At 36.1% G+C, this 22,670-nt stretch overlaps 1 protein-coding gene across 7 annotated transcripts in view; it reads right to left on the bottom strand.

Moving 5' to 3' along the window:
• The window catches only part of Abl2 (ABL proto-oncogene 2, non-receptor tyrosine kinase), a 105,960-nt gene that overhangs the window by 11,351 nt on the left and 71,939 nt on the right, over positions 1-22,670 (bottom strand). For 2 of the 7 annotated variants that reach the window (XM_047520168.1, XM_047520171.1), the window contains exons 1-10: positions 21,183-21,316; positions 16,374-16,436; positions 15,064-15,234; positions 11,371-11,666; positions 8,183-8,455; positions 7,040-7,124; positions 5,651-5,828; positions 4,905-5,089; positions 3,510-3,662; positions 2,678-2,767 (exon numbers count right to left, since the gene is read on the bottom strand). In XM_047520168.1, coding sequence (XP_047376124.1) covers positions 2,678-2,767; positions 3,510-3,662; positions 4,905-5,089; positions 5,651-5,828; positions 7,040-7,124; positions 8,183-8,455; positions 11,371-11,666; positions 15,064-15,234; positions 16,374-16,436; positions 21,183-21,294 — 1,606 coding nt within the window. In that variant the 5' untranslated portion in view covers positions 21,295-21,316. Of the gene's footprint in view, positions 1-2,677; positions 2,768-3,509; positions 3,663-4,904; positions 5,090-5,650; positions 5,829-7,039; positions 7,125-8,182; positions 8,456-11,370; positions 11,667-15,063; positions 15,235-16,373; positions 16,437-21,182; positions 21,317-22,670 lie in introns of those variants that run through there. The other 5 variants (XM_047520167.1, XM_047520170.1, XM_047520169.1 and 2 more) reach the window with 3 other exon arrangements.

The following is a 22,670-nucleotide window of genomic DNA, read 5'->3' as shown; positions in this document are numbered from 1 at the left end:
CTGGTAGGCATGTTGTAGTATCTCATGGTGGCTTAATTTGTCCTTTTCTGGTGATAAGGGATAGTTTTATATGATTATTGGTCATTTGGAAATTTTCATTAACTAAGTGTCTGTTCAGATGTTGAGAAAAGTGAACAAAAGTCTGCAGAAATTTTGGATTTTAGGTTATAACTTGCACTAAAAAGGATGGGTAGATATATTCTATTTCATGCAAATGAAGCAAATTAGCCTCTCAAAAAAATGTTCACTCCATTAGTAAGCCCTGGCTAATTTAAAACTTGGCCATGGGTTCTGTGGCTTTTTCTGAGGTAAACACACACTTTGCTATTCATTCCTAAACAAAAATGAAGTAAATGAATTGTGAATGCTTGTAATTATTTTACAACTTTTTTGGTAATTATTTTAGAATTTCTCACAATAGGGTACATGGCTATATATTGTAGCTGCAGTCAGACAAACTTTTCTGATCATGAGCTCTGAAGACAGGACCTCAAGGACACGGACAACTATGTCCATGCAACTTGGAGGATTCTAAGAGTGAGATCAGAGCAGAAGTACAAGTAAAGAGAAACTGGGAGCAGTGGGCGTGCAAGGAAAGGGGATGGAAGAAGTCATAAAGCTAGGGAGTCTGTAGTCAAGAACCAGAGATTAGCACCATCTCTGCTTTGCCATGGCTTGCTTACGAGCCACAAGATCTTCCTTTTATTGCTTAAGGAGTGTGGGTTGTGTTTCTTTCATTCACATCTTACTAATAAATTTATGTCCCTAATTTAGCTCTGTATCTCCAGACTAGTATAACACCTGCCCCAGGCTAAATGATCAATAAAATGTGAGTTGAAAAATGTCAAAATTAAAAACTGTCAAAAAAAAAAAATTCTGAGGTGAAATTACCTCTGAAAATTGGTAAGCACATCTAAAGGGATACATTTTCAAGAGAATCAGAAATATTAAACTAAGGATTTAAGAGAAGTTTGAAGCTGATGCGAAAGTACCAAAGAAGTGATCCCTACTCTTTGACTTCTAGTACTGACTCCATAGGAAATAAACACATAGAGGAAGGATGAGTGCTGTGACTGTCAAGTGCATTTAGGCCCCAAAGACCAGCTGTGCCTCCTAAACCAAACACCAAAGGGCAAGGATGAAAACATTTTTCATTAACGCTGGTGGAACACTTCTCTTTTTCCTTTCTCTTACCTGATGTGATAAATTACTAAGGGAAGCAAAAATCAACTTGCCTGATTTCTTCTTCTAATATAGAACTTGAACTTTAGTACTTGACCGTTCTATTGTTAAGGAAAGTAAAATTTGAAAATACATACCAATTCCAGCATGATACTACAGTGTCTAACAGGCAAGAGAAACTAAGAATTCTATAATTTTAGCTATGAATAGGCTTTCTCTCCTTATAAAAACTAAGTTTATTGTTTGATTTTGAACATGATTTTAGAGGCATTATATACAAAAGTAAAAAATTGCATGTATGTTTGTTTGTTTGTTTGTTTGTTTTGGTACCAGGGATTGAACCCAGGGCACTTAACCACTAAGCCACATTGCCAGTGCTTTTTATTTTTTATTTGAGACAGGGCCTCATTAAATTGCTTGGGGCTCCACTAAGTTGCCCAGGCTGGCCTCAAACTTGAAAATCTCATGCCTCAGCTTCCTGAGTGGCTGGGATTACAGGTATATGCCACCACTCCCTTGTTTTTAAAATAAAGAGTACTTTATCTCTGTTGATAGCTTAATTTATTTCTTTTAAATCCCTTTCCATATCAACAGATTTAAGAATACAATTTATTCAATTACATGGTTATAATTAGTATACTAGATGTTTAAGTTGTTCTTAAATTTTTCAATATTGTAAATTATGCTCTGATACAATATCCTTGTAGCTAAATCCTGTTTATACTCTTATTTTCCTATGATATATTTCCAGAAGATGAAATGATTGAATATTGCTTTTATAACTTAGTTCTGTCTTGGTTAAGTGTGGTTTAAAGAGTTTGGATATTTCACACTTACTTTTTCTTCTTCCCTTTATCATAAATGTTCATACATAAAGAGCTCTCAAATTTATTTTTTTTTGTGAAGGGACTAATTTCTAATTAAAATGTAATTTCAATATTAATTAAATGAGATGGAGAAACAAGGCAATTGAAAGTGAACAAAATAGCAGTTACACAAAATAGTTAAAAGTTAACTAAGTATCTCTTTTTTAAAAAATATATTTTTAGTTGTACATGGGACACAATACCTTAATTAATTTATTTATTTTTATGTGGTGCTGGATCAAACCCAGTGCCTCATACATACATGCTAGGCGAGTGCTCTACCATTAAGCTACAACCCCAGCCCTAACTAAGTATCTTGATATAGTTGTCAACTGTTAAGTGTGGATCACTTTTTTTTTTTTTTTTTGATACTGGGACCAGTTCCAAAAAACCCAGGGGTGCTTTACTGCTGACCCTTCTTATTTTTTTACTTTGAGACAGGTTCTCACTAAATTGCTGAGGCTGGCCTTGAACTTGGATCCTCCAGCCTCATTCTCCCAAGTCATTAAGATTATAGGCAAGCAAGTGCCACTGTGCCCAGCAGGAGCTAAACACTTTGGGAATGTAATTACCACCTACGTCTCCAAGCCCAGAACTAGCCATCAACACTAAATCCACGAGATTCTTACCTTCAGAAATGCTAGAGTCATGGAACATGGTTTCAAAAGCTTGATGTGTCTCAGCAAAAGAGGGCCTGTCAGCAGGGCTCCATTTCCAGCCTGTATGACCGAAGAGAATATTAAAAGTTCTTTGCCAGAATTACATATCCAATGGCATACCAGATAATGAGGTCATGCATCATGATGTGGGTTTAATTAGTTACAACAAGTTTGCTATGGTAGGGATGTAGCCACCTCTCAGTTCTAGATCCAGATGTATAAGAATCCACTTAGTAAGGCTGGTCATTCTGTTTGCTAAATAGTTCCCATTCTCTCTACTGTAAGAATGAGAAGGGGTGTAAAAATTGTTTAGAAAATTGCACATTTTCTTCCAGCAGAAAAATCAAGTATGTAAAACTTGTCCTTAAACTGAGTCTGACTTTGTGAAGAACCAAGTACATATATATTCAGAAATTTAACAGGGAGGGTATAAGAAAGGAGAAGTTTAAAGTTCATGTTTGCCAGGGCTCAATGAGAAAATAATATAGACTTGTATTTGAACACAACTGTAATTTAATCTACTACTCCAACACTCCCCTACAAACCCAATTCTTATGATCTTATTAAATATACACATTTTTGAGAAACTGGGTCAATATTTAGATGCAGAAAACTATTCTTAGGATTCCAATAAGACTCACTGGTAGAGCCTATATTCTTCCAGCTAACTGATAAACAGTAAACTTCTTAAATGTCATGAAGCTAGATTCAATCTAACAATACTGAGAGAGGAATGTTTCCAATTTTGTTAACCATCCCAACTTGTTGGCATTTCAAAATTAAAATATGCACAAATACTCACATGCCCTCATAAGTTCATAAACTTTAGGAGGGCATCCCTCAGGTTGTTCCATTCGATATCCTTTCTCCAGCAGATCATAGACCTGAGACAGGTCAATACCTGGATATGGTGACATTCCATACGTAGCGATTTCCCACAACAGCACCCCAAACGCTGTGCAGGAAAAAAGGGGGGGAAAACACAAAACTTAGTGTTTTCTCTGACTTATTATTTATTTTCTATCATTAGGTAACTTCTCTTTAAAATTATGGTTCACAGCTGGGCGCAGTGATGCACACCTGTAATCCCAGGGACTTGGGAGGCTGAGGCAGGATGACTATAAGTTTGAGGCCAGTTTCAGCAACTTAGGGAGACGCTGTCTCAAAACAAAAATTAAAAAGGGACGGGGATGTAGTTCAGTGGTAAACTGCTAGTACCAAAAAAAGTGGTAAATTCCCGGTACCAAAAAAAAAAAATTGGTTCACAATCATACAGTAACATTAATATATCCTTTTGCCAATTTTTATAGCATTATTTATTTGTCTAAGGTATCTGCCACAGGAATGCTGAAAAAAAAAAAAAAAAAAAAAAAAAAAAAAACTCAAGATAGTTTTCTCTAAAATTCACAATTTTTATTTAGGTTTTCCCTTTACTACAATGAGGCATAATAAACTAAAACCACATAAAAAGTCTGTGACACAAACTATTCTTAGAATAGTCTTTGATCTAGTTACAGAATTTCATGATTTTTAAAGTTGGCTAATATCAGAAAAGTAATGAAAAATAGATTCACTTAAAATCAGATAAAATTCACAGTTAAAAAAAAAAAGAATGTGCTTAATTATGTTGCAATTTGGTTATCTTTGAGTTTGAGCTTTCTAGAAAGAAGTGACTTAGAATACTATGACTATTTCTGCGTACAATCACATTTCCAGACTTGCTCAGTCTGCCAGCTAGAATCTACCAAGTCCTTCTGTTCTCAGGGTACTAGAAACAAGGTATGTTAGAAGGGCAAATACTAGATGTTACCTTCTCATGCCTTCTTTGAAAACAGTGTTCTGTGTCACATGCTCTGGAAACGAACAATATAACCTATGTGAAAAGCAGGGAGCTTTACAAAGAATGGGTCTTTAGCACTCCAATGCAATGAGTTCTAGACTGTGACCTCTTTGAAGGTCTAGACCTTTGGGGTCTTGGTATGTTACCCAGGCTGTTCTTGAACTCCTAATCTCAAATGATCTTTATGCCTCTGCCTCCTCCTAGTGGGGAGTACACACATGAGATACCAGGCCCAGGTGCAGTGCCCTTTTTTTGATGGGTTTATTGTGAACATCGTATAAAAGAGAAACTCAAAAGAATGAAAGGCATTTATAAAGAAAATAAAATGACATGCAGGAAAATCTCTTCCAACCTTACCCCAGACATCTGATTTAATTGAGAAAGTATTGTAGGCAAGACTCTCTGGCGCTGTCCATTTAATAGGAAATTTGGCTCCAGCATGAGCAGTATAGGTATCCCCAGTCATCAGCCTACTTAAGCCAAAGTCCGCCACTTTTACCACATGGTTTTCTCCCACTAGGCAATTTCGTGCTGCAAGATCTCTGTGGGAAAGAGAATTCTAATGTGATTGTATTCGTATGGTGAGAAAAATGGTCATGAATGTTCTAGTCTTAGTTCTTTGTACTGACAATTTTATGTCAGTAAAATTTTATGATAATCACTAACACGGTTGAAGCCACTACATTAGTACCACATACAGAATAGTCATCAAGAGGCAGTTATGTGATGCCAGGATAAAGCAGGTTTTACAAAATGGGTTTATAAGTATTAGGATAGGTTTCTGGGTAAATAAGAGTTGCCTACCAAGCTTTAAAATATTTCCATGAGACAGAAGTTATTTTTTTAAATTCAGTCGCTAGATGGAGCAAAAGGACCTTGGATTCAGTGCTGAGAAAATAGGAATTGCTACATTTTGAGAATAACAAAGATCTCTCATTAGTACTTTTAATCAAAGTACAGTAAGTTTACAAGTTAGAAATTATATTTAACAGGCCCTGTGATAGAGAAAATTAACTTTCTTTAATCATCTGAAAATTTTGGGGAAGGTTTTCTTCCCTTCAACTTCATGTCAAGCAAGATGGCAATAATGAGGTTTCACACACCTATGGATGAAATTCTTCTTCTCTAAATACTCCATTGCAGAAGAGATCTGAGTGGCCATGTAAAGTAGTACAACTGCAGTCACCTCTTCTCGGTTGCATTCTCTGAGATAATCAAGCAGATTTCCATATGGCATGTATTCAGTCACAATATAAAATGGTGGTTCCAAAGTACACACACCTGATAGACAAAGACAGAGGTTGTTTTATTAGTATATATTCCAATAATCCAAGTTGCACTGGGCAAGAATGTTTCAAAAATTCTTAGTTTGGCTCATTTTTACCACATTCTGTGAAATTAACATAGCAAAAACTAAGAAGTTGGTTGATAAGGAAGTCCTTGCTTCCATTATATTATTCTCTGGAAACTCATTTGCCTTAAAATGAGTTTTAAGTAAAAGGGGTACTTGGGTTAATTCCACAAGGGCTAAGATGACAAAAATTTCTAGAGTTCTATACATGCTCATGATTCCCCTACTCAATGACATGCTAACAATGCTTATCTTAAAGTAATAATGATTTTTTTTTTTTTTTGCGGTACTGGGGATCAAACTCAGGGCCTTGTGCTTGCGAGGCAAGCACTCTACCAGCTGAGCTATCTCCCCAGCCCAAAGTAACAACGATTTGTAAAAAGATTTTAATTATTTCCATGGTCAAGAATTTTAACATAGCAGATTTCTCATAAAGAGCCAAAAGAAATCATTTCCTTTGAGAGAGTTTCATTCTATTTGAACATCCAAAGATGCTGGCCCAACTTTATAAAGAGAAAATAAGGGTTTAGTCAAAAGTTTCTTTGTGACATGAATGAATAAAGTCAATCTATTACGGTACAGCATTTCCTGCTTAGGTAAAGTGATGAGTGTGGTAACAATTTTCTAATCTGCTTCTTTTTTACTGTGAAAGTTTACTTATGTTGTGAAAATACTGTGGTAAGTTTTTGACTTGGTAACATTTTGAATGCTTCTGAATTTTGAATCAAGGGCAATCATCATAAGCTTGGCAGTTCCTATATGGAAATGAATCCATGCCACTATTTGTTTTTTTGTTTTATTTTTGGCAAGGCTGGGTATGTGATGCAGGGCCTCACAGGTGCAATGCAATCACTCTACCTCTAAGCTACATCCCCAGCCCCCCTGCCCTGCCCTGTTTTTGTTTGTTTGTTTGCTTATTTTTGTTTTGTTTTGGTTTGTTTTTTGGTGCTAGAGATTGTACCTAGGGCCTCATGCACGGTAGGCAAGTACTCTACCTCTGAGCTACATCCTCAGTACATGGTAACCATTTACTGAAATGGATTCTCATTTGAAGTTTTATCATGAGGATTTCAAAGAATAAAGAAGATAAGGGGTTGGGGGCAAGCATCTTTATGAGAATCTATGGTTTGGGCTTACTCACCTAAGAGTTGCACCAGATTAGGATGCTTGATTTCCTTCATCACTGCAGCTTCTTTTAGGAATTCTTCAACCTCCATGGTATCTTCCTGGAAAAGAGGGAAGGTAAGAAAGAAAAAAAGGAAAGAGCTAAACCTCTATTTTAATAATTTGAATCAACTCACAATCCTACAACTTCAGTTTTAAAAGTAAAAGAAAGTGTCTCTTGAATATTTCAGCATATCACTTTTAAGATATTTTATTACAACCAAAAAAATTTTTATTATAACTTAATATGTTTTACAGAATTTTTTGGATTTATCCAATATTAGAAACTAGAGTAAAAATTAGGAGGGTAAGCAAAATGCAACAGTATGTCCTCCAATCAACTGAAACACAAGAGACTTAGATTGGAAATTTTTTACTTCTTTAGATACCTTGGCGTTTGAATAAAGAGACAAGAGCAGTTTACTATTTACCTGTTTATCTTCCTAATTAAATCACACACTTCTTAAGGAGCGATGCATATTTGTAAGGCCTCACAAATTTTGTCTTATACTCAAAATATGCTTAACAGAACTGATGACTACTCATTGTTGGAAAGTAGCCCCTATGAGTGATTTACCAGTCACTGAGATTCTGGGACAAGATTAGTAAATTGCATGAGTGACAAGCCTATAATCTGATCCTGAGATGCTTAAAGGAGAGAGAGAAGTATCAGGAAAAAAGATTTCTGTGAATTTAAGAACAAGAAAAAGCTATATAATTGCATGGAGATGGGAGGAGCAAGAGGCAGGGAGAAAAAGGACAGAATAAGAAAGAGCCATGATTCATAGACAAGGCATGAATTCTGTCCAGCAGGGGTCGTTGACAGGAAGCAAAACAGCTTGTTTTGTTTTTGTAACTTATAATTTGCTTTTCAACTCCCACCAAGATCTACATCAACATTCTAGAGACAAACCTTTCCCACACGTGGGTTTCACTGCAGTGAATAATCTGCCCTGCGTTGTCAGCAATGGCATTAGGGTTAATCATCACAATTTGCTGATTTGTTTGGCACCAGGGGGTGGAAAGTGTTCTACAGTTAAAGAAGAGCACACTGGTATTTCCCAATGATTTAGCACATACACAAAAAGATGCCTGAAAACTGTAATTCTCAGCTACCCACCTTCAATGTTTTCACAGCAACTGTAAGGCTATATTTCTTCCAGACACCAACGTAAACCTCTCCATACTGACCACCCCCAAGTTTGTGCTTCATGGTAATATCTGTTCGTTCCATTTCCCATTTGTCATGGATGGGGGACACCCCGTAAACTGTTGGCTTATTACACTTGGGTGCTGGGTAGTGTAATGTTGTCACTAGCCCATCAGCCACTGTGGAATGATGGTGAACAAGCTCCGCCAAAGTGCTAAAGCGGCTCTCAGCAGTCACATACACCTGGTGAGGAAAGGAGAAAAGGCAAACTTGAAAGAGATGAGGAGTTTCAAAGAAGCTTGAAAACATGAAGACGGGAATATATCTTAATTGAGGTAAATAAAGAGTTAAATGCTGATGGCGAGGGGCAACAACAGAACTTCAGTTTAATGTTTAAAATCACACCCTAGGGCTGGGGAGATAGCTCAGTCGGTAGAGTGCACGCCTTGCATGCACAAGGCCCTGGGTTCTATCCCCAGCACGGCAAAAAAAAAGACAAAAAAAAAAAAAAAACAAATAAAATCACGCCCTATTCTTAAATTAACTGTCTGGAAGGGAAAACTTCCAACATGTCTCTTGGATCATCAAGTTCACTCGTCTTCAAATAGTTTCTAGGCAACAATGTTAAAGAACCCAAATATATAAAGTAGGTAAAAGGAGAGATGATGTGATTAAAGTAGACAAGCAGGGGTTGGTCTCCTGTGTTAATGAAATATTACCCCAAAATCTTAGAACATAAGTTGACAACCAGTGATTTAGATTGGAGGGGGCTGAGGATGGCATTATGATTATTTTTTATTATCTTATAATTTTTAATTACAACACATAGGGTTTTTTGTTTTCTTTTTTGGTACTGGAGATTGAACCTGGGGTACTTTACCACTGAGCTATACCCCCAGTCCTTTATTTTTTATTTTGAGACAGAGTCTCACTAAATTGCTTAGGGCCTTGCTAACTGCTGAGGCTGACCTTGAACTTGAGATCCTCCTGCCTCAGCCTCCTAAGCTACTGGGAATACAGGCTACAATGTGCTTTCTTTCTTTTCTTTTCTTTCTTTCTTTTTTTTTACAATGTGCTTTCTTGAATGTCTAGGCTGTTAAAAAAGAGAAAGAGAAGGTGTGTGCACAGAAAGCACATGTGCATGCTACAGCTGGGTTCAGTTATAGACAAAACAGTTGTTTATTTGGGATAAGCGATACAAAGTATAAAGTAACACAGTCTTTGGCTTTATCTACCATGGGAGCTTATTTTTTTAAAAAGAAACTTTTGCTTGATTACATACAGAAAACTATATCAAAAACAGAGAATAAGGGGCTGGAGATATAGCTCAGTTGGTAAAGTGCTTGCCTTACAAGCACAAGGCCCTGGGTTCGATCCCCAGCACCAAAAAAAAAAAAAAAAAAAAAAAAAAAAAAACAGAATTGATGCTTTTTATAAAATAAACTCACTCATGTAAATATCAACCACACCAAGAACTTTAACACTGTGAGCACCCCAAACCCTCCCCCCAGCTACTTACTCTCCTGCAAAGGCAACCACTAGTTGATTCAAACATTTCAGGTAACTTTTGCCTGAACAACATACAAAGGAACTCATATAGTATGTCTGGTGTCTGCTTCCTTCCAGTCAGCGTTTGTTTTTATTGTAATATAATTCACATACCATAAAATTCACCACTTTAATGTACATAATTCAGTAGTTTTTAGTATATTTATAAAGTTGCCCAACCTTTACAACTCTAGAATATTTTTAATCATTCCCAAAAGAAAACCCATACCCATTAGTAATTATTCCCATTCTCCCCGCATCCCAATCCCCAGGCAACCACTAATCCCTTTCAATCAGCTTTATGTATACAAGACTCTTTTTAGCAGGGGCCAGCAAACTTTTCTGTAAGAGTTAAGAGATTTTATTTTATGAATGTACCACAATTTATTAATCCATTCTACTGTTGTTAGACAACTAATTCTATTTGCTGGGCCATGATACAACATATCATGTCTGTATGGTGGGGCAAAAAGAGAAAGAGAACTAGTAATTTACTTATTTCCTACTTTGTACCAGCTATTACATTTTACAGAAATTGTTTCATTTAATCTTTACAACAATCCTATAATGTGAGACATTTTTCCCTCTCAGCGATCACTATCATTGAGCTATAGCCCTAGCCCTTTGTTGATGAGGCTAGCCTTGAACTTGTGCCTACCTTAGTCTCCCAAGTATCTGGGATTACAGGCATGTATCACCATGCCGAGCATTAAGTGGGACTTTGGGAAATTGAGGCTTATGTAAATAACAAAGGTAATAAATGGTACAGACAAAGCAAAACAGGTGTGTTTGGTCTAAAGCCCATGCTATCTCCCTAATATACATATCACACAGAGAAAAAATGGAAAAAAGGATTTCACCTAAATTTACTGTTCAATAGAAGAACAAATGATATAAGTTCAGGCTTCATAATTCATAAAATATAACAATTCCATTCTAAATACATCCATTTGGGTCAAACATGGTGGTGCACACCTATAATCCCAGCAACTGGGGATGCTGAGGCAGGAGGATCACAAGTTCAACAATTTAGGCCCTGTCTCAAAAGACAAAAAACAGGCTGGGGGTGTGGCTCACTGGTTAAGGTCTCTGCATTCAATTCCCAGTACCACCCCCAATATAAATAAAATAAGTCCATTATAACATGTGATCTTCCCACCATAAAAAATGCTAAATGACTAAAATGATCTAATTTATGTTAACATACATTTAATGATCAATGCCAGTCTCAAAAATCTCAATTCTTACTCCATGAACTTTCTAGAGATGATCCTAATTTTCCATGAAACAGAGTTGATTCATAAATTCTGTCACTATATTGAGTGTATATTTTTGTGTTGATTAGATCACCTAACTTACATAGAAGTTCCCTTCATTGTTCACCTTCCATCTAGCTCATCTTTAAACTATTAACATACTCCCTCTTTTTAGTTTATATTACTTTATTGTTTTGGAAAGAGCAAGCTCTAACAAGCCAAACATTCTAACTCACAAATTTAGCAAATATCTTATTTCACATGAGACAGAAAAGCTATACTCCACTTGAGTCAATGAGAGTAATGTTTGTACAGAGCAGCCAGTCCACACTAGTGGTTACTAGCAAGTCTTACCTTGCCATCTGTGGTGGTATTGATCCTGTAGTGATACACACGTCCCTCATACCTGAGCGAGATGGACAGCTGCCCAGGGCTGCTCTCACTTTCTCGCACCAGGAAACTGCCATTGATTAAACTGCTGAGTAGATACTCCGCTGCACTGCGTGACACAGGCCCATGGTACCAGGAATGTTTTTCCAAGCTATTCACTGGGGTGATATAGTTGCTTGGCACCCAACCCTGTCCATTCTTAGAGCGAACTTCACTCCACTCGCCATTCTGGTTATAACCAAGAACTCGTAGCTTTTCACCTAGCCACAGAGTCATCGAGAACAAAAGAAAAGAGAGGACTTTATTTCAAACTGATGTGGTTTTCTGTTTATTACATTTAATACAAAATTTTATTATAAAATTTTAAAGGTTTATATACCACCTTAAAAATGTTCCCAGGAAACTGTATGGTGCTACAGAACAATTACTCAACTGGCTAGAAAAAAAAAATAGTGCAAGAAAAATAAAATTCACTTTCCCTCAAAATAGCTTATCATGATAATAATAATCAAAAACTAGAGATAAGACATGAAATACCAAGTTGCTTCTAAAAATCAGTTGGCACCAAGGCAACAAAACCACTTATATAAACAAACAAACACACACAAGACCAGAGTTTTCAGCAATGTTTTCACCAAGAAAACCAGGAGAGCAGGAGAAGGCAGAGAGGACTCTCAAAGCACAGCTACTTCCAGGACTTGAGTTTTAAAACAGTTACAATTTCCCAATATAGTTATGGTTTCCCTCCTATTATCAACAAAGAATGAATCCCCTATTCTTTCCTCTGAAATTAGTGTATGAAAGGGAAGCCGACTTCGAAGATGGAACCCCAAATCCAAGTCACTTAGTGTATCTTTGCCATCAATTTCAATGTTCTGAATTTCTCTATTAAAGTTAACAACAAATTTAGACTTTTTTTTGGGCGGGCAGCAGGTAACCAGGAATTGAGCTCAGGGGCACTCAACCACTGAGTCACATCCCCAGTCCTATTTTGTATTTTATTTAGAGACTGGTTCTCACTGAGTTGCGTATTAGCGCCTTGTCTTTTTTGCTAAGGCCAGCTTTGAATTCATGGTCCTCCTGCCTCAGCCTCCTGAGCCGCCAAGATTATAGGTGAGTGCCACCATGCTCAGCAAATTTAAGACTTAAATGTACATTTTGCCCCTAAATCTTCAGACATATATTAGAAGCTTCTTTGGAAAAACAAGGTGAAAAAGAGATCATTATTATTTAAGTAATGTATAAGTATTTCTAATATATAAATACTAGTTACATACAGGTATTTAGTAATGCATAAAAGTTAATCTAATGAATTCTTGTAGTGCCTCAGGTTCTTATCTCCAACAGACGCAAGGTTTCCTACAGAGTTCACCCCTACTTGCTGAGGGTCAAAAAGCAAAAGGATGTCAAATCAATCACATTGCCCAAAAAATACCAGGCAAAGGCTACTGAAGAAAAATTCAAAATAATTACTCTGGGATTCATCTATCTTTTCCCAGTGACCTCCAGGAACATTTACAGAGCATAACTTTTTAGCCCTACTATCTCACCTGAAACACCTCCATATGAGGAAAAATACAAAAGCACATGTATATACACACGTGAGTATATAATATTCATACAATGTACACAGAGAAGAGAGTGTCTTGTGCAGCAGTGGATATGCGTAAGTGCACAGGTGAATACTAGACAACTATATTTTCTATATTTATAGAAAAAGTTAAGAAAACTTGTTGCTCTGTTCCTTTTCTCAACTAGTCCACAGAACTAGAAGACCAAGGATTTTGTGTGTGTGTGTGTGTTTTCATATTGCCCCTTCCTTAAATAGAACTGGTAATTATATACCATCATAATTAGGATACAAACATCATAGGCTTTTGTTTTTTTCTTTTTGGCAGTTAGGAGAATTTTATACTCTGGAAATTCTGACCACCATAAAAATTGGGACTTTTGGCAGAGGAATCCTAAAAGAACTTTCTTTTCTTTCTTTTTTATTTTTTTCCTTTCTTGAGACAGAGTCTTGCTATGTTGCTTGGGCTGGTCTGAAGCTCTTGGGCTCAAATGATCATTTTGTCTCAGTGTCACTGAGTAGCTCAGCTACAGGTAGGCACCGAGTCCAGCAGAATTCTTCTTTTTACTTCAAGTAAAGTATCATCTTCAAAGAAGAAGGAACTAGCCAGGCACAGTGGCACACACCTGTAATCCCAATTATATGGGAGGCTGAAGCAGAAGGATCCCAAGTTTCAGGCCAGCCTGGGCAATTTAGGAGGACCCTGTCTCAAAATAAAAAATAAAAAAAGACTGGGGACGTAGCTCAGTGGTAAGAGCACCCCTGGGTTCAATCCCCAGTACCAAAAAACAAGGAAAGAAAGGTAAGAAAAATCTGACATTTCATGAATTTAAGAGAAACCACTCTTGGCTATAAGATAAAGGGAATCCCAATCCTTGAGCAGCACATTAGTGGTTGCTATACCTGGTAAATGAGAAATGAAGACTTTCTACATCAATGTTCCCTTGGTGACTGTGCTGTCTTGGAAAATACCACAAGAAAACCCTACTTAGGAAAGAATGTACTGAGTCATCGCTCTGCAAATTTCTCCACTGAAGTACTGGTAAAGGTAAAACAGAGTGCACTGTTGCCCAAGAGGCTACAGAAGAATATTTCTTTGAAGTCCTTTGTTTAATCCTCAAACTTTATGTAATATTTTCCTTCAACTACATAAACACAACACCCCCCCCACATATACATATTGTCCACATCCTGCTCCTAAAACTACCCAAAATATTTAAGTTGATGCCTGGAGAGAAAGCACTTTTACTTTTCCTATATGCCTTTGAAAACTCCTGAAACGTGCTAATATACAATCATATCCACTGTGGGACACACCTACACCTCAGTTTGAGAATTCAGTTTTAAGGATTTCTCCTTTTGATGAATGGGATGGGATGTTAAGAATTAATGTCCAGGGCTGAGGCTGTAGCTCAGTGGTAGGGAGCTTGCCTACCATGTGTGAGGCACTGGGTTTGATCCTTAGCACCCCATAAAAATAAACAAAACAACAACAACAAAAAATAAAGACATGCTGTCCATCAACAACTACAAAAATAAAATTTTTACATAAGAGCAACATTCCTCAAGTGGGGAAGGCTGCCTTCTTGACATGGAATGACCACTCCCATTTAATTCTTTCTGAAACTTACAAGCAGCAGGCATCTGTTTGACAAAAAATCATTAAGTTACAACTTCGCTTAGTTAAAAATTATCCTGAAATACATTTTTCCCCAATGGGAGGCTTTATAAATGCAAAAGCCAAGAACATACATATATACATATATATGTATGTGTGTGTGTAAATATATATACAGAAAGAGCAAGAGACAGAGAGAGAGAGAGCGTGAGAGAACACAAAATTATATACAGTACAGATTTCTGAGAAGACAGATTTTTCCCCCTTAAGGTGTTTTAACTCGGTTTTATCCTCCAAAACCCTAAAAAATAGAGTTACGCTTTATAGGTCAGTACTCTTACACAGCTAAAAAAGAACCAGAAGTATCTAAGCCCAAATTAGTTAGCTATTTTAGTCAGTGGCAGAAGCCAGACAGTCTCCTTTATTTCTTAACCACTAATAGAAACTGGATGTTATATAGAAGCCTCACCTTTAGTGATGCTGAGTGTGTTATCACCACTTGCTACAAAATCATAAAGTGCAACAAAGAGATTAGGGTCACTCTCAGTGGCTCCAAGCAAGTTCTCTTTGGAGCTCCACCTAATGGCTTCATTCAGTGCCTGGGATTCAACATCACAACCATAGGGGCGGTGCAAAGCTTCTGAAAGACACAAAAAGGGAAAGGAATTCACGATGAGTTCAACAGCTGAAAATTCATTTGAATTCAGTATAGACACAGTATTTCAGTTGCTGGCCTATACCCACAACTCCAAAGACACAGAACTGTACAGTTTACAGTCATGAAGATGAGCAATTAGGCACTGTGTCTCCTGAGCATTAGATACAGAATTATTTCTTGAAATGGTAACAAGGTAGTCACAGAAAGGACCACAAAATGAGAGTTTAGCTCTGATTTATATGTATGCACCAAAGTCAGACAAGGTATAGTTTTTCAAAATGAAAAAAAGGAAGCTCAGAAAGAGGCTCCTAGCTTTAAAAAAAAATAGGATATTTTGTTGTAGTGATGGCTTTAAATAAAGAATTGTTATGTTTTATAAATTCTCAACTACATTTCTTCCATTACTTTCTCCATAGAAATCAAACTACAGAAAAAAGAAAATTTTCAGAAATATAGAAGAATAAATCCAAACCTTCTATTTACATATAAAAATTGTAGAACAATGTTTTTAGCAAAACAATCCTAAAATTTCTGCTAAATGAAAGAAACAGGTTTTGGTTCAATGCAAAGTATTCTTGACATTCCAAAGAATCTTTTTAGGTTAGATTAGTTTGCAACTGTTCATTGTTTTAATGACTTTTTAAAAAGCTTTAATTTCTTTTCCTGAGCAGATCTTTGTAAAATACTGATAATTTAGTCAATGGATATTTGAATTTCTACCATGAGCAGTGGTTGAAGCCTTTTAAGATATTTTTCTTCCTCAAGGCTTTGTAGTTCCTAACTTTATTCATACATGTAGATAGGTGATCCCTATATTGTCTGAAAGATCACCTGTTTTACACAGCCCAGATTGCTAATTCAAAAAAATAAATGTTCTTCCAAAAGGAATTTTCTAGATTTCTGGGACTGATTTTAGTGGCTGTGTGCTAAGGCAAACCATAACTGTATGTCTTATAACAAATTTTTGTATTACATCTCTCTTCTCGCTTTTTTAAATTTAAAATTATTTTTATCATATTTGAAGGGAAAAACCTTCAAATCTGTGGTTTTATTTTGCATCAAGTCCATTCTTCTTTTCATCTCTACTTCCAAGACCTCAGTTCAGATTCCCAACATCTCACCTGGACTACTGCCTCCAGTCTTGTCTCCCTCAAATCCATCCTCCACACAGCTGGCAAAGTGATCTATTTAAGACAAAAATTTGACCACATCACTCTTCTTAAGCCTCTTCAATAGTTCACCATCAAGCTGAAGTCTCCTTATCACAGCCTTTGAGACCTTTCAGGTCAGTAGGCAATCCAGACCTACTTCCCCAGCTTTGCCTCTCCCCACTCCTCACCTCAAATATAACATATGTCACTTTGCCTCCCACCTTTTGGCCTTTATTCATTGAGTCTTGTACACATGGAATGGGTTCTGAGCCTACTTTTTTCTAACTAACTTGACTTCTCATCTTACAACACTTAGCTCCCCTAGAAACTGATAACCTCACCTAGGAAACCATCTCTCTGGGCTCTCAAAGCATGACACTTGTTCCATCAGTCATTTCCACACTTCACAATGGACTCCTTAGGGGTAAGAACTAAATCTTTTTCCTGTCAAGTTTTCATAATATGTGTTCAATAACTATTAGCTGAATGAATTGCTAACTTACACAAAAATGTATGACAGGAAACAATGAAATGTATTTTAATCTTAAAATCACACTAACCAATGTTTAAAAATTGGTTTTGTAACTGTCTACATGACATTGACAGAAATTCCCATGGCAGGTTGGATCTGCAATTCTCTTAACAGTGGTATCCTTTCACTTCATCACATTCCTTCCTTCTCTGAAAAGAAAGAAATGTCTACATTTCTAGAGTTAACTAAATTTTGTTTTGCACTAAGAGTATTATGATAAACTTAAAGATATGTTCAGGTGTCCTGAAAAGTCAACTTAAAGCAAATACTTGCTCCCTGTAAACACAGAGCATACAATGAATCAAACAGTTAAATTATACACAAGATAAACCAATTTAGGATTACCAAATAAATAAAACACCATATTATAAGAAACATTCTTTAAAGAGGTCACATGTACTGTATTTTTCTTTATTTCAATGAAAAAATTATTTGCTCCAGCATACTTTCCATTGGGTCACAAATGCCAGTCCTTTATTAAAATCAAGAGCATTGTTCAAAAAAAAAAAAAAGCCCAGAAAATATCGCTTTTATCACATTTATTATTATCACATTTATTATTGCGTCCACACTAATAAATGATTTTGTCAGAAACAGTGGTAACACATTACGATGTTTTGTAGTAATTACTATCTAATGATTATCAAACAGTTTCAAGTGTTCTTCATTCTTTTTAGAAAGAAATCGCTTGTTTGAAATTATAAAAGAAAATCTCACCCCTGGAGAACTGTTCCATTACCAATGACAAGGTAGAGATACTATAGAATTAAGCAGACTGTAGCCAACCTAAACCCTATTAGAACAAAACCAGCAAATGCTATACGTTTATACCTAACTTTGTGAAACCCAGTGTATTAAAGTTTAAGATTGGGGCTGGGGAAGTAGCTCAGTTGTAGAGCACGTGCCCAAGTCAACACTCCTCCCATCCCACTCCCCAAAGTTGTAAGATTTACAAAACCAGTAACTTGAAAGAACATCTATTGTATGCTAAGTATTGTGCTGGATTTCAGAACATAAAGTCTAGATATCTCTAATAACACTATTTAACTAATATACAAAACTACTCTCCATTTTCCCCACCCCACCCCAAATCTGTTTCTTCCACAGAATTCCCATCTCGGCTGATGATAATTTCATCTTTTCAGGTGCTGAGGTCAAAAACTTTTGTAATCATTCACAATTTCTTTCTTGCTTGCTTGTTCTCACCCCACATCCAATTCACTCAGAACTTCTATTGGCACTGTCTTCAGGAATATCCAAAGTCTATCCATTTCTCACTCACCCTCTCCACGACCACTATTCTGTTAAAATAATCATGTATCAACTAGATTATTTCACGATGCCACTGATTTCCTCTTGTCTTCACTTTCTGCCTATTGCTTGTCAACACACCAGTTATCTCTTAAAGCATAAACCGAACTGTGTTACTCCTGTTTAAAACTCTTTCAATGACTCCCCATTTTAGAGTGAAAATCAAAATCCTTAAAAAGCCATGAGGTCTTTCACAATTTGTCTTGTGCAGTTCATCTTTTACTACTCTTCCCCTAGTTTATGTCATTCTGACCACTAACCCTACCCCTGCTATTGTTTAAACATGGTAGATACACTCCTGCTTCAGGATCTTTGTGGTGGTTTTCCTTCTGCCTAAAACACTTATGACATTTTACTCAAATACTACCCTCCCAGCATGGCATTTTCTGATTATTCTATTTTAAAGTGCAACTATTACCAACACTTCCACATCTTCCATGTTTCCTTTCCTGATATATTTTTCTCCAGAGTTCTTATTACCAAACATATAATTTACTTATTAATTACTATATTCATGCTTATTATCAAACTCCTCCTATTAGAATACATGTTTTATGAGGACAGGAATTTTCTGTTTTGTTCACTGAAACAGTGCCTGGATATTAAGAAGTTTTCAAAAAAAGAATAAATCATGTCGACTGCCATACCTGGAGGATGCTATATGAGGACAGAATACAAAACAAAACTCTACAGCCAGGCAAGGTTTCAGACTTTAGATTAGGTAAGCATTTAAAATGGATAAGTAGGAATTCTGTACTGATGACTGTCGATGTGCAAGGACATGTCTATAGTATGTGATTCATCTATCAGGGGAGGAACTCCAGGTCCAAGGAAAGATTGTTAAAGGCAAGTTAGCTTCTTTAAAACCATGTTATTTAGCCAGGTGCAGGGGTACATGTCTGTAATCGGGAAACTGGGGCAGGAGGATTTCAAGTTCAGCAATTTAGCAAGACTCTGTCTCAAAATTAAAAAGAAAATGACTGGAGATGTAGTTCAGTGCTGAAGTATTCCTGGGTTCATTACCAGTACCCCCACCCAAAAAAAAGTTATTTGACAAAAGGAGAAAACAGGATAAGAGTCACAGCACAATTTACATAAATTTTTAAAACATCTAAAGGTCAAAAATACTACATATTCCTGAAATATACAAATTAAGAAAAATACAGGATAAATATAATTTTGTAGGCAAAAATACTAAAAGAACCACCACTTAGAAAACGATCCTTTTCATTTCCTACCCCTCCACTTCTTCCCATCTCTGGTTTTATGGTCTTTTTGGTTGAGTCAAAAGATCTTCCTTCCTTCTTTTCTTCTTTCTTCCCACTCACTCTTTTGTTCTCATAGAACTGAGGGTCAATTTCCTGTAAATTTGTCTGCACAGGATATCCACTGAAACCCCATCCTACCTACTAGCACCAAACAAAAGACAAACTTTTTTAAAGAAAAGAAATCCAACATTTTTCTGGGGCCAAGAATGATTATATATTGAATCACACAGTTAAAAAAAAAAGAAACAGAAAAGAACAAGCTAAGGGGTAAAGGCAAAACCAAAATGAAACAAAAGCCTGTTGGAAGAGCAAGTAAACCTCAGTGGCCTAGTCTGTGGCTCTTTCCTCATCGGTTGAGACAGACATGTCTGGATGCTTCAGATATACTGCAAAAGCCTGAATGGAGGTATGTAGGCTGAAAAGTTTCATTTTTGAACAGTGTGAAGTGACCACTATATACCAAGTTAACTTACATAGTAATTTAACTGATGTTCTAGTTAATCACTGCTATAGAGGTAGATGATGGACTCATGAGAGACTGAAGTTTACTTATGTATGTAAAGGAACTAAGTGGCAAAACTATTTTATGATAATTTTAAAAAGGTAACTTTGTTACTTCTTTCTCTCTTTCTCTATCCTGCACACTCCGTGTTTTTTCCTTCAGTACTAGGGATCTGGGGATTGAACCTCGAGGCACTCTAGAACTGAGTTACATCCCCAGTCCTTTTAATTTTTTTATTTTGAGGCAATGTTTCAATAAATTGTCCAGACTGCCTCAAACTTACAGTCCTCTTGTCTCAGCCTCCCACTTCACTGAGATTATCAGCATGTGCCACTGCATCTGGCTCTGTGAACTTTTTTCTATTAATAAATGTGTAGTATACAACAAAAATAAAGCAAAACAGCAGTAACAGCTTGTACAAAGTAAATTATCATGATTAAACAAGTTAAAATCTAGAATAATAAAACTCAAATTCAGAGTAACCTGAAACTTAATGTTTAATTTTATCAAAAACTCTTCCAACAATTAGTTATTCAATAACTTTTTATCAGTTTTATTAGAAATTTGCCAGGCAGTAATTGGAAAAATTAAAATACAAATTTTCAGTTTAGGTAGTTTCGGGTATTTCATAAAAATTTCTCTTGACTGAATTCTATTTCATCTATGTATTCTCCAAGAAGCTAATAACTTTAATGTCTTTTAAAAACTAAATTGGATAAATTATTCAACAGTTTTCAATACAGCTTAAGTCCTTCACATCAAGACGTATGTGGGGGCTGGGGTTGCAGCTCAGTGGTAGAATGCTTGCCTCACATGTGTGAGGCACTTAGTTCAATCCTCAGCACCACTTAAAAATAAATAAAGGTATTGTGTCCATCTACAACTAAAAAACAAAAACAAAAAAAAGACATATATATGTCTTTAGCATAAAATATCACATTATTCATATATTCTTTCATTTAATAAATATTCAATATTTGATAAATATTCAATAAAGATTCTACCATGAAAGACTAAGGAAAAAAGCAACACGAACCTTTACTGACAAAAAAAAAAAAAACGTAGATGCTAACAGTAGCATGTAAGATTAACTTTTTAATATCTCTAGTCATACTTGACTCCTGTGGTTATCTACCCTTTCCCAAACTATCGACTCCGAACCATACCTGTCAAGTTGGGTACAGCAGATCCTGAGGCCTCACTGCACAGGCAGCAAAGCGATGGGTTCTGATCTCTGCCATAACTATTAGGAGGAAGCAGAACTGTCCCCAGGACCATGCCGCTGATCAGAAGCACAAAAGTTAAACTGTTCTATGTAAAGAGGAAGTCTTAGAATTCCACTCTGACAAGTAATACCACATGCATGTGACATTTACTCATGTACTGAGTGGCCAGACTTAACCAATAAAAGGATAAACATTCACAACTCCCAAAGTGGGTGGAGGAAAATGTCTTGTAATCAGCAGAACACTGAGTCAGAACAGAGTTACTTCTAAAAGGTCTGGGAATATTAAAAGCGTGTGTGTGTGTGTGTGTGTGTGTGTGTGTGTGTGTAAAATAAAAACACAAGGCTATTTTCATCACACATGTGAGTACCATATAGCTTAATAATAAACTAAGAATAAGTACATATAGGAAGGTTTTCATTTCTAAGGGTTGATGAGGTAACACTGCAGATAAATGTTTCCTTGGAGAAAACCTGTTTACAATAAAACACCAAATACACTTTTAAAGAGGAGAGGAAACGCCTAACAAGACTCATCTTTTACATCACTCAAGTTAGCTCAAGAAACCACAATTTCAAAATCAAAGAAATAGTTACAATCTGATTCATAGCCAAAAGCCAGGAAATAACTGCCTCGATGAACATTTTGGCTCTATAGCTTAATATGGGTTAAAAGCATCGCAAGATTATACTGAAACTTTTCAATGTTAAAACTTCAAAAGCAAAAGCCTAATCTTTGTTAATGCAGAGGAAGAAAGTGAAATAAAATTTAAGAACTTAAAAATGAGTGTCTTATGAGAAACTAGTAAAATCTATAAATGGATGACTTTAATGATATGATCTACAAAAATAATACAAAAGAGTGTTTATAACTGTGTAGCTAAGAACATTCATTGATTTAATATTTATTAAGCACTTAATATATGCACCAGCAATAATTCTAGGTCAATAAAAATAAACAAGGTAAAATTATAGATGGCAATAAAATAAAACATAAATTATAACTTAATATTATTAGATAAAGAATGACTTAGATGTAGGTAATTATTAACAGTTTAAAAAAAAAAAACAAAGCTTGTCAGGTATGGTGGCACATGCCTGTAATCCCAGCTACTCTGCAGGCTGAGGTTGGAGGATCACAAGTTCAAGGCAGCCTCTCAGCAACTTAGTGAGACCCTGTCTCAAATAAAAAATAAAAAGGACTAGGGATGTGGCTCAGTGGTAAAGCATCCCTGGGTTCAATCCTCAGCACCAAACAACAACAACAAACTTAAGCTTCCAATGAAATTAATCTTTATAAAGCCAATAATGTCCATATCATGGAGAAAACAAGAATTAAATGACTAATGGTGACCTCAAATAATGACTCAGAATTTCAAATACCAAATTGAATCTCTCTGGATTATAAAAATTTATGGGGAAATATGTA

Source organism: Sciurus carolinensis, chromosome 12 (assembly GCF_902686445.1).
Source record: "Sciurus carolinensis chromosome 12, mSciCar1.2, whole genome shotgun sequence".
NCBI lineage: Eukaryota > Metazoa > Chordata > Mammalia > Rodentia > Sciuridae > Sciurus > Sciurus carolinensis.
The sequence above is the reverse complement of the archived record's forward strand: the minus strand, read 5'-3'. Positions and strand labels throughout refer to the sequence as shown.